The sequence below is a fragment of the Bos taurus genome, chromosome 5 (genome assembly GCF_002263795.3).
Source record: "Bos taurus isolate L1 Dominette 01449 registration number 42190680 breed Hereford chromosome 5, ARS-UCD2.0, whole genome shotgun sequence".
Taxonomy (NCBI): Eukaryota; Metazoa; Chordata; class Mammalia; order Artiodactyla; family Bovidae; genus Bos; species Bos taurus.
In genome coordinates, this window is record NC_037332.1 from 96,890,850 (window position 1) to 96,903,466 (window position 12,617).

Here is a 12,617-nt window from a genome sequence, read left to right on the forward strand (position 1 = left end):
CACCATCTCCCAGAGTTTGCTCAGATTCATGTCCATTGAGTCATTGATGCTATCTAACCATCTCATCCTCTGTCGCCACCTTCTGCTTTTGCCCTCAGTCTTTCTCAGCATCAGGGTCTTTTTCAGTGAGATGAATCCCCTTCAGGGATCAGAGCCTTGTTATGGCGAAGGGGCTTGCATAACTCAGTGAAGCTATGAGCCATGCTGTACAGGGCCACCCAAGACAGACAGGTCATAATGAAGAGTTCTGAAAAAACGCGGTCCATTGGAGGTGTAAAAGGCGAACCACTCCAGTATTCTTGCCATGAGAACTCCAAGAACAAAAGGCAAAATATCATGGGGCACCTGTTTTAAACTGGGATCCTCTCTGAGGAAGTGACTTTTTAGGTTGAGACCTGTTGGATGAGTAGGAGTTCATCACGCAGAGAAAGGAAGGGAATCCCCCAGGCAGAGGGAGAGGCGGGTACAGAGGCTCTTTTGGAATGACCAAGACATTGACAAAAATAGCAGAAGGCCAATGAGGAGGTGCTCTAGCATTGCTGGTAAGGTAAGTAGACACTCAGTGGTGCCTGAGCCATCACAGGAAAGAGCTTGGTGAATGCCAGCTTTTAGGTGGGGGATTCATGAACGTGATAAATTTATATAGAATGCTCTGTATACTTCCCTGGGGCTTCCCAGGTGGTGCAGGTGGCAAAGAATCTGCCTGCAATGCAGGAGACTCGGGAGACTTGGATTCGATCTTTGGGTCAGGAAGATCTGGAGGAGCACATGGCAACCCACTCCAGTGTTCTTGCCTGGAGAATCCCATGGACAGAGGATCCTGGAGGACTGCAGTTCTTGGGGTTGTATAGAGTCAGACACGACTAAGCACACAGCAGCACAAGTATATGTTCCCTGGGCAACACAACCTCATTCACAGCTTTGGTTACCCCTCTGCTGATGCGTCCCAACTGAACCAGGCCCTGGCTGAGCTCCGGACCTGTTTGTCCAACTATTCAGTGGACTGCTTGCTTGTAATAAGAGGCAAATGAACTGCTGGATTTGTAAGCACACTTGCAGCTCTTACTGGAGAGAGCTGGTCATTGGTTTCTCCATTTGCAAGAGAAGGAACTGCATTGTATGACTTTTGATGCCCTTGATCTGAGTTTGACACGGGCCTACAAATGTCGGTCAGAAATACCTACCTCTGTACCTAAACAGAGAGGCTGAAAAACACTCACTTCATCCCCCATGGAGCATACAGCCTTGTGACAAGTGTTAGACCACTAAGTGAAAGTCACTCAGTCATGTCTGACTCTTTGTGACCCCATGGACTATACAATCCATGGAATTCTCTAGGCCCGAATACTGGAGTGGGTAGCCTTTCCCTTCTCCAGTGGATCTTCCCAACCCAGGAATTGTACTGGGGTCTCCTGTATTGCAGGCAGATCCTTTACCAACTGAGCTATCAGGGAAGCCCCTTGACCAGAGTCTGGGGCTTTAAATTCTGGTTCCTAGTTTCAAACACTTAGCAGCTGTATGTTTTTGTTGTTCAGTCACTAAGTCATGTCTGACTCTTTTCGACCCCATGAACCGCAGCACGCCAGGCCTCCCTGTCCATCACCAACTCCCGGATCCACCCAACCCCATGTCCATCGAGTCAGTGATGCCATCCAACCATCTCATCCTCTGTCGTCCCCTTCTCCTCCTGCCCTCAATCTTTCCCAGCATCAGGGTCTTTTCGAATGAGTCACATCAGATAGACAAAGCATTGGCGTTTCAGTTTCAACATCAGTCCTTCCAATGAACACGCAGGACTGATCTCCTTTAGGATGGACTGGTTGGATCTCCTAGCAGTCCAAGGGACTCTCAAGAGTTTTCTCCAACACCACAGTTCAAAAGCATCAATTCTTCGATGCTCAGGTTTCTTTATAGTCCAACTCTCACATCCATACACGACCACTGGAAAAACCATAGCCTTGACTAGACGGACCTTTGTTGGCAAAGTAACGTCTCTGCTTTTTAATATGCCGTCTAGGTTAGTCCTAACTTTCCTTCCAAGGAGTAAGCGTCTTTTAATTTCATGGCTGCAGTCACCATCTGCAATGATTTTGGAGCCCAGAAAAATAAAGTCTGACACTGTTGCCACTCTTTCCCCATCTATTTCCCATGAAGTGATGGGACCAGATGCCATGATCTTAGTTTTCTGAATGGTGAGCTTTAAGCCAACTTTTTCACTCTCTTTCACTTTCATCAAGAGGGTCTTAAGTTCTTCTTCACTTTCTGCCATAAGGGTGGTGTCATCTGCATATCTGAGGTTATTGATGTTTCTCCCAGCAATCTTGATTCCAGCTTGTGCTTCCTCCAGCCCAGGGTTTCTCATGATGTACTCTGCATATAAGTTAAATAAGCAGGGTGACAATATACAGCTTTGACGCACTCCTTTTCCTGTTTGGAACCGGTCTGTTGTTCCATGTCCAGTTCTAACTGTTGCTTCCTGACCTGCATACAGATTTCTCAGGAGGCAGGTCAGATGGTCTGGTATTCCCATCTCTTTCAGAATTTTCCAGTTTCTTGTGATGCACACAGTCAAAGACTTTGGCATAGTCAGTAAAGCAGAAATAGGTGTTTTTCTGGAACTCGCTTGCTTTTTCGATGATCCAGCAGATGTTGGCAGTTTGATCTCTGGTTCCTCTGCCTTTTCTAAAACCAGCTTGAACATCTGGAAGTTCACGGATCACGTATTGCTGAAGCCTGGCTTGGAGAATTTTAAGCATCACTTTACTAGCGTGTGAGATGAGTGCAATTGTGTGGTAGTTTGAGCATTCTTTGGCATTGCCTTTCTTTGGGATTGGAATGAAAACTGACTTTTCCTGTGGCCACTGCTGAGTTTTCCAAATTTGCTGGCATATTGAGTGCAGCACTTTCACAGCATCATCTTTCAGGATTTGGAATAGCTCAACTGGAATTCCATCACCTCCACTAGCTTTGTTCATAGTGATGCTTCCTAAGGCCCACTTGACTTCACATTCCAGGATGTCTGGCTCTCTAGGTGAGTGATCACACCATCATGGTTATCTGGGTCATGAAGATCTTTTTTGTACAGTTCTTCTGTGTATTCTTGCCACCTCTTCTTAATATATTCTGCTTCTGTTAGGTCCCTACCATTTCTGTTCTTTATGGTGCCCATCTTTGCATGAAATGTTCCCTTGGTATCTCTAATTTTCTTGAAGAGATCTCTAGTCTTTCCCATTCTATTGTTTTCCTTTATTCCTTTGCACTGATCGCTGAGAAAGGGTTTCTTATCTCTCCTTGCTATTCTTTGGAACTCTGCATTCAGATGCTTATATCTTTCCTTTTCTCCTTTGCTTTTCGCTTCCCTTCCTTTCACAGCTATTTGTAAGGCCTCCTCAGACAGCCATTTTGCTTTTTTGCATTTCTTTTCCACGGGGATGGTCTTGATCCCTGTCTCCTGTACAATGTCATGAACCTCAGTCCATAGTTCATCAGCCACTCTATGTATCAGATCTAGTCCCATATCTATTTCTCATTTCCACTGTATAGTCATGAGATTTGATTTAGGTCATGCCTGAATGGTCTAGTGGTTTTCTCCACTTTCTTCAATTTCAGTCTGAATTTGGCAATAAGGAGTTCATGATCTGAGCCACAATCATTTCCCGGTCTTGTTTTTGCTGACCGTATAGAGTTTCTCCATCTTTGGCTGCAAAGAATATAATGAATCTGATTTCAGTGTCGAAAAAGGATATATATATATATGTGTGTGTGTCTGAATCATTTTGCTGTACACTTGAAACTAACACAACATTGTAAATTGACTATAGTCCAATTAAAAAAAGAAAAGGCATGTATCATCATGCATCCAATCCATAAGGGTAAAGTGTTATTTTGTGAAACTTTGCTTCAGACATGTATGTCCATGATAGGGCATGATGTGAAAATGTATTTCTTGTTCTGGATTGTGGGTTTTTTTTAAGTTTGAAAGCACTGCTTTACTGTATGTTCGGGAATGCAAAATTATATCGTGTTTGTGTGTGTGTGCTCGGTCATGTCTAACTCTTTGCATCCCCATGGACTGTAGCCCTCAAGGCTCTTCTATCCATGGGATTCTGCAGGCAAGAATACTGGAGTGGGTTGCCATTCCCTTCTCCAGGGGATCTTCCCAACCGAAGGGTTGAACCGATGTCTTATGTCTCCTGCATTGGCAGGCACGTTCTTTACCAGTTGAGCCACCAGGGAAGCCCAGTATCATAATGAGACGTCAGAGGGCAAGGAGGAGGAAGAGGCCTGGAGGAGAGCTGTGTGGGTCTGTAGGGTAAAGGTAACGACATTAGCACAGAGACTCAATGCAGGAGGAGATCACTGCCAAGGAGGAAGTTTTGAAGAGGAAATGGCAGTTCGGCTGATTTCTCAGGGGATGTGCTTAGTGAGCCGGGCTGGGAAGAGGAGTCATGACTGGGAGTACAGTGTGAACAGAACTACTCTGATTCTTCTTGAAAGGCAGTCCTGCTACTGCTGTTGCTGCTGCTGCTAAGTCGCTTCAGTCGTATCTGACTCTGTGCGACCCCATAGACGGCAGCCCACCAGGCTCCCCCGTCCCTGGGATTCTCCAGGCAAGAATTCTGGAGTGGGTTGCCATTTCCTCCTCCAATGCATGAAAGTGAAAAATGTGAAGTCCTTCTACTAGATTGAGGCTTATCTTGGGGCCTCAGAGTTTTGTGGGATTGTCATTGTAGTTGTTTGTTTCCTTTGCCATTTTGTGTTCTCTTTTCCTGTGTGCATGCGTATTCATATCCAACTATTTGTGACCCCGTGGACTGTTGCATGCCAGGCTCCTCTGTTCATGGAATTATCCCGGCAAGAAAACTGGAGTGGGTTGCCATTTCCTCCTCCAGGCATCATCCCAACCCAGAGATTAAATCCTGATCTCCTGTGTCTCCTGCATTGGTCGGCAGATTCTTTACCCCTGAGCCACCTGGGAAGTCCTCTCTTTTCCTAGATCTCTCATTATTCAGATGTTGGATCTCTTGGCTTGATCCTTTTCCTTTTCTATTTTCCTCATCTTTGCCTTTTTACTTGACTTTCTAAAATATTTACTTCAATTTTATCTTCCAACCTTTCTACCGAATTTTTTCACCTCTGTTATATTTTTAATTTCCCAGAGCTCTTTGATCTCAGACCATTCGGTTTTTACAGCATTCTGGGGCTGTTCTGGGTGGTTTGGGATGTAATATCTTCTATTATTTCTCTGAGAATGTTGATTATATGAAGTTGTTTCATGTTCTTGATAAGGCATGATGTAAAAAATATTTCTTGTTCTGGATTGTGATTTTCTTTTTAAGTTTGAAGGCACTGCTTTACAATATGGCAAAGGGTGAAACAAACCAATACAACGCCAATCCCACAAAACTCTGAGGCCCCAAGACTAGCCTCAATCTAGTAGCAGGGCTGTAATTCAAGAAGAATCAGAGTAATTCAGTTCACACTACCCCCAGACGTGACTCCTCTTCCCAGCCCGTCTCACTAAGCGACACCCCTGTGCCCCGAGCAATCGGCTGCCCTGTCACTCCCTCCCAAATCCTTCCTCCTTGGCACCAGTCCCCTCTCTGCTGTCTGTAGGTCTGTAAGAACTCTCAGAGTCTATTTCTTATGGGCCTTCATACTCCGGCCTGTCTCTCCCACTGTCACCAGAGTTAGGCTCATTATGGCAAGTTCCTTAGCAGTCTGTGCCTCTTGTAGCTGGACTTTCACTGCTTGTAGGGGCTTCCCTGGTGGCTCAGATGGTAAAGAATCTGCCTGCAATGTGGGAGACCTAGGATCGATCTCTGAGTCAGGAAGATCCCCTGGAGAAAGAAATGGCTGCCCACACCAGTTTTCTTGTCTGGAGGATTCCCTGGACAGAGGCTACAGTCCACTGGGTCACAAAGAGTCGGACACTACTCTTTGTGTTAAGTGACTAACACTTTGAAAGTCATCACAGATTGCTACCTTCCACCTCTTCAGTGCTGTGCCTTCTCTGCCTCCAGGGAGATGTCTTCTACGAGGAGAGGGCCTGTGAAGGCGGGAAGTTTGCCACAGTGGAAGTGACAGATAAGCCTGTGGATGAGGCTCTGAGGGAGGCAATGCCGAAAGTCATGAAGTATGTGGGAGGCTCCAATGATAAGGGTGAGTGTCCCTGGAGGATGGGCTCTGGTCACCCAGGCCAGTGCTGCAGTCTCACGTCATCGATGGAAAGCACAGGAAGGGACCCAAGATGCCTGTTTCAGTGTCCTGTGACCTTGCTGTTCTGTGTGGGCAGGGGGGCTCTGGGGAGACCCACTGATGTCATGCCGGTTCAGGAGCACTGAGTTCATGCTTCTCTCCCGGGTCTGAGACACAGGCTTCGTTTGTTCGTCCATTTGTTATTTTTTCGTCTTGAAGTGCTTATCTCTGGATTGGTAAACTGGGAAAGGTGTGTCCGCGGTAAGCCAGGCCTCAGAACAAAGCCCGCCTCTGCCTCGAGACCTCTGCCCCCAGGCCAAAAATCTCGTCAGCCCCTAGTAGCTCAGATTCTACGGGGTTCTGAAGATCAGTGAGTGATGAGTGTGGCTGGTCCCTGGCTGTGTTCTGGCAAATAAAGAGCCTGAGAGTTCTTAGTCCCCTTCTGAAACACTTGACAGTCCATGGGGATTCCCTGGCAGTCCAGTGGTTAGTACTCAGTGCTCTCACTGCTGGGGTCCAAGATCTGATCCCTGGTCAGGGAGCTAAGATCCTGCAAGCCACGTGGCTTGGTCTAATAATAAGACTTGGTAGTCCATGCTGGCTGCCTCCCTGTTTTTGTGATAAAATGAGAGGCCTGAAGTTTCAGTATACCTGTTTGTATGTAAACCATATTTAAATAGGACTTTAACACTTAAGGGCTTCCCTTGTGGCTCAGCTGGTAAAGAATCCACCCACAATCTGGGAGACTAGGTTCAATCCCTGGGTTGGGAAGATCCCCTGGAGAAGGAAAAGACTACCCACTCAAGTATTCTGGCCTGGAGAATTCCATGGACTGTATAGTCCATGGGGTCACAAAGAGTCGGACACGACTGAGCAACTTTTCATTTAACTCTTAAGTTCTCTAACTTGGCCTGCACTTTAGAATCAGTACAAACCCAAAATGGTTCAGTATACAAGATGAAAAAAAAATGTATTTAATATTTAGGATATATCTCAAGTTGATAAATGAGAAAGAAGCTTGTATCAAGCTTAGTAATATTTGCTAGAACCAAAGAAATCAGGCTTTGGACATAAGTCAACCAGTAGGAGGTCACGAAGAAGTCTTTTCCTTCTTAGCACTGGCATAAATTTTCCTCAGAAGAAAATATGTGTAAAAATTATAAACTCACCAAACATTTTTGAAAATAACAAAACAGCACCCCAGTCCATCTTTTCTAATGTAATCATTGTCATATTTGAGTGTATTTTTAGGGCTTTATAATAGGTTTTTAAAATGTAATCATAATAGTATCTTCCTTGGTGGCTCAGATGGTAAAGAATCTGCCCACAATGCAGGAGACCCAGGTTCAATCCCTGGGTCAGGAAGATCCCCTGGAGTAGAAAATAGCAACTCACTCCAGTATGCTTGTCTGGAGAATTCCATAGACAGAGGAACCTGATGGGCTACAGTTCATGGAGTTGAAAAGAGTTGGGCATGACTGAGCAACTCACACACAATATGTAATCGTAGGGTTTGTGCAATATATCCTGTTTCTGTTCCTTATTTCATAATTATTTTCCATTGTAGCTAACTAGTCCTAAGCATGACTATTCATAGCTAAATCATATTGCATCATGTGCCTATAATTTACTTAAACATATTCCTCTTTTGAACATATCTAAATTTTTAACAATTATAAATTCTGCTGAAAGGAAAATCCTATTCCCTAAATAGCCTTTTTCATATTTTAGATTATTTCATTAAAATCAACAATTATGACTTCTCTGGTAGTATAGTGGTTAAGAATCCGCTTGCCAATGCAGGCAAGTGGGGTTCCGTGGGGCAACTAAGCCCATGCACACAGCTGCTGCAGCTCGTGTGCCCAGATCCCAGGCTCGGCCACAAAAGAAGCCACTGCAATGAGAAGCCCAAGCATCGCCTCTAGAGAACAGCCCCGACTCTCTGCAACTAGAGAAGTAGCCCCCACTAGAGAGCAGCCCCGACTCTCTGCAACTAGAGAAAGCCCGTGCACAGTGGTGAAGACCCAACACAGCCAAAAATGAAAAATTAAATAAAATTTAAAGATAAAATCAGCAATTAGACAGGATGTACTCTGTTGTTATTTAGTTGCTAAGTTGTGTCTGACTCTTTTGCGACCCCATGGACTGTAGCCCACCAGGATCCTCTGTCCATGGGATTTCCCAGACAAGAATATTGGATTGGGCTGCCGGGGTATCTTCTCCAGGTACCTTCTCCAGGGTATCTTCCCAACCCAGGGGTCAAACATGCATCTCCTGCATTGGCAGGTGGATTCTTTACCACTGTACCACCTGGGAAGTAATTGGGTACTGATATATTTATAGTCTTGATATATATTGCTAAATAATTTTTTCTGGACAAGTTTGAATCACTACCTTCCTACCTCTAGTATGTACAATTAAGAGGTACTTTATATGTATGTGGTGATACATGCTAATGCCTTAAATGCCTATTATAAATTTCAAGAACAACAAATATTGTCTTGAAAGAAGAATGAGACCAGCAGATGGTCCATGGGCCTCAGCAGGTTCTGTCTCTAACACCCATGTCTCTCTGTGGGGTTCTGTGTTTTCAGGACTCGGAATGGGGATGACAGTTCCTATTTCCTTTGCTGTGTTCCCCAGTGACGATGGGGACCTACAGAAGAAATTAAAAGTCTGGTTCCGGATTCCAAACAAGTTTCAAAGCGACCCGCCAGCTCCCAGCGATGACAGCATTAAGATCGAAGACAGGGAAGGCATCACTGTCTATTCCACGTAAGAAGACAATTCTTTGGGCATCCAAGGGTAGTACGTGATTTCCATAATCACTTCTTGAATCATCTGCCATGAACATTTGCATTTAAATTATTTTTTTCCAGTTTTGAGCTGTAATTGATATATAATGTTGCATTAAAGTGTACAGCATAATGCTTTGATTACATATTTATGAAATGATTACCAATGGAAGTTAACATCTTTCATTTGACAAAATTCCAAATCTTTTTCCTGAGATGAGAAATCTTAAGATCCATTTTCTTGCTGCTGCTGCTAAGTCACTTCAGTCATGTCCAACTCTGTGTGACCCCAGAGACAGCAGCCCACCAGGCTCCCCCTCCAGGGAATCTTCCTGACCCAGGAATAAAACCTGTGTCTCTTACATCTCCTGCATTGCCAGGTGGATTCTTTACCATTAGTCTCACGTGGGAAGCCCAATTTCAGAATGCTGCTGCTGCTGCTGCTGCTAAGTGACTTCAGTCGTGTCCGACTCTGTGCGACCCCATAGATGGGAAGCCCACCAGGCTCCCCTGTCCCTGGGATTCTCCAGGCAAGAACACTGGAGTGGATTGCCATTTCCTTCTCCAATGCATGAAAGTGAAAAGTGAAAGTGAAGTCACTCAGTCGTGTCTGACTGTTCGTGACCGCATGGACTGCAGCCTACCAGGCTCCCCCGTCCATGGGATTTTCCAGGCAAGAGTACTGGAGTGGGGTGCCATTGCCGTCTCCGAAGATCCACTCTCTTAGTAACTTTCAAATATGTAGTGCAACATACAGTGTTGTTAACTCTAGTCACTTTGCTATACATTACATCCCCAGAGCTAATTTATCTTATAGCAGGATGTTTCTACCTTTTGACCACCTTGACGCGTATCTCCCACCCCCTCACCTCCCCACCCTATGGCAACCACCAGTCTGTTCTGTGTATCTATGAGTTCAGATTTTTTTTAAAATTCCACATGTAAGTGAGATAATACAGTATTCCCCTATCTCTGTCTGTCCTATTTCATTTAGCATGATGCCTTCAAAGTTAATCCATGTCATCACAGATGGCAAGATTTCCTTCTTTCTATGGCTGAATGATATTTCATTGTACGTATATTCCACATCTTTATCCATTCATCTGTGTGTGGACTCAGGTTATTTCTACATCTTGGCTGTTGGTAGATTGGCACTCCTATGAACATAGGAGTGCCACTGTCTCTTCAAGTTAGTGGTTTCATTTCCTTCAGATATATACCCAGAAGTGGAATTGCTCGATCATGTGGTTCTATTTCTAATTTTTTTGAGGAACTTCCATACTGTTTTCCATAATGGCTGCACCAGTTTACATTCCCACCAGCTTTACACAAGGATTCCCTTTTCTCCACACTTGTTACTTCTTGTCTTTTTCATAGTAGCCATTCTAACAAGTGTAAAGTGACATTTCATTGTGGCTTTGATTTGCATTCCCCTGCTGACTAGTGATGATGAACACCTTATTATATACCTTTTGCCCATTTCTATGTCTTCTTTGGAAAAATATCTATTCAAATCCTCTGCCCATTTTTTTAATTAGATTGTTTAGAGTTTTTTAGTCAAGTAATAGGAGTTTTTAACATATATTGGCTATTAACCCATTACATATATATGATTTGCAAATAGTCTCTCCCATTGAACAGTTTGCCTTTTTCCTTTGCTGTGCAGAAGCTTTTTAGTTTGATGTCGTCTCACTTGTTTAGTTTTGCTTTTGTTGCCTGTGTTTTTGGTGTCAAATACAAAAAAAAAAAAATCATTGTCAAGACTGGTGTCAAGGAGGCTACCCTCTATGGTTTCTTCTAGGAATTTTACAGTTTCAGGTCTTATGTTCAAGTCTTTTATCCACTTTGAGTTGGTTTTTGTGTATAGTAGTCCAGGGACTTGCCTGGTGGTCCATTGGTTAAGTCTCAATGCTTCCATTGCAGGAAACATGGGTGTGACCCCTGGTGGGGAAACTAAGATTCCACACGCCACACAGTGTGGGCGAAAGTTAAAAAAAAAAAAAATTGTGGTCCAATTTCAATATTTTGTATTTGACTGTCCAGTTTTCCCAACACCATTTATTGAAGAGAGTCTCCTTTCCCCGTTGTACATTCTCAGCTCTTTTGTTAAAAATTAGTTGGCCATATATGCATGGGTTTCTTCTGGGGCGTTCTATTCTGGTCCATTGATCTATGCATCTGTTTTTATGTCAATATCATACTGTTTTGATTATGATAGCTTTGTAATATAGCTTGAAAGCAGGAAATGTTATGCCTTCATCTTTGTTCTTCCTTTTCCAGATTCAAGGTCTTTTGTGGTTCCATACAAATTTTAAGATTCATTTCTGTTTAAAAAAAAATTCCCTTGGAATTTTTATAGGGATTGCATTTAATCTGTAGATTGCTTTGAGTTGTATGGACACTTGAACAATATTAGTTCTAATCCATGAGCCTGGAATCTTTTAATTTATTTTTGTCTTCTCCAGATTTTCCATTAATGCTTTATAGTTTTGGGTGTAAAAATCTTTCACTTCCTTGCTGAAATTTATTCCTGGGTATTTTGTTCTTTTTGATGCAATTGTAAATGGGATTGTTTCTTAACTTCTCTTTCTAAACTCATTGATGAATTAAGTAAGAAATACTGAGTACTAACAGTTTCTCTCAGAATTTCTTCAGCCTGCAGCACACAAACATTTGCATTGTTTCTAAGTAAACGCCTTTATGTGCTGTGTGTGTGCTCAGTTGCTCAGTTGTGTCTGACTCTTTATAACTCCACGGACTATAGCCCACGAGGCTCCTCTGTTCATGGAATTTCCCAGGCAAGAATACTGGAGTGGGTTGCCATTTTCTTCTCCAGGGGATCTTCCTGACCCAGGGATCAAAGCCATGTCTCTTGTGTCTCCTGCATCAGCAGGCAGATTCTTCACCACTGTGCCACCTGGAAAGCCCAGATAAATGCCTTTGCCTGTTGCCAAATTGATTTGGATGTAGAGAATATTCTCCCAACCCCAGCTGAAGCTGGACACCTGCATTAGCCACAGCAGAATTCTGGGAGAATCAGAATATCTAGGTCAGTCTGTAGTTTGGGGTCATGAATACCTGTGGAGCAGGTATTCCCCTTGAATTCCCCACATTCCCCTTGAATGCCAGAAGGGCAGGGAGTGTTATTCATGGTCTGAGGACTTTTAGCAGGGCACATGTGCATCCTGTTGTTCTAGTCCTATTTCCAGGGCCTCACGTGGGGTCCAGGTCCCTTGACTGTAGAAAACAACAGGCGCACGTGTTTTCCTAATTTTGTTCTTCAGGCCTCAGCCTCTCCTAAGAGGTCAGGTCTCTTCGGGATAATCAGTGACTTCCCATTTGCTAAAATCCTCCTGTGTGACAGGTGTGAAACCATGGACAGACGAATGAGACCAGGAGCTTCGCCAGGGTTCTGCTCTAGAACAACCTCATGAAAAATATACAAATAATCTCCCACCAGACAGTTTTTGTCCACTCCTCAGGTCTCCAAACTTAGTTACTTTTTATCTGCCCTGCTCCAGCTGCACCCAGAAGGGTGCAGCTTTCAACACTGCTGCTGCTGCTGCTAAGTCGCTTCAGTCGTGTCCGACTCTGTGCGACCCCATAGACGGCAACCCACAAGGC

General features: G+C 44.0%; 1 protein-coding gene across 1 annotated transcript in view; it reads left to right on the top strand.

The window, feature by feature from the left end:
- The window catches only part of HEBP1 (heme binding protein 1), a 37,389-nt gene that overhangs the window by 15,413 nt on the left and 9,359 nt on the right, over positions 1 to 12,617 (top strand). Inside the window, exons 2-3 of the mRNA NM_001075985.2 lie at positions 6,024 to 6,162; positions 8,793 to 8,973. Coding sequence (NP_001069453.1) covers positions 6,024 to 6,162; positions 8,793 to 8,973 — 320 coding nt within the window. The remainder of the gene's footprint in view (positions 1 to 6,023; positions 6,163 to 8,792; positions 8,974 to 12,617) is intronic.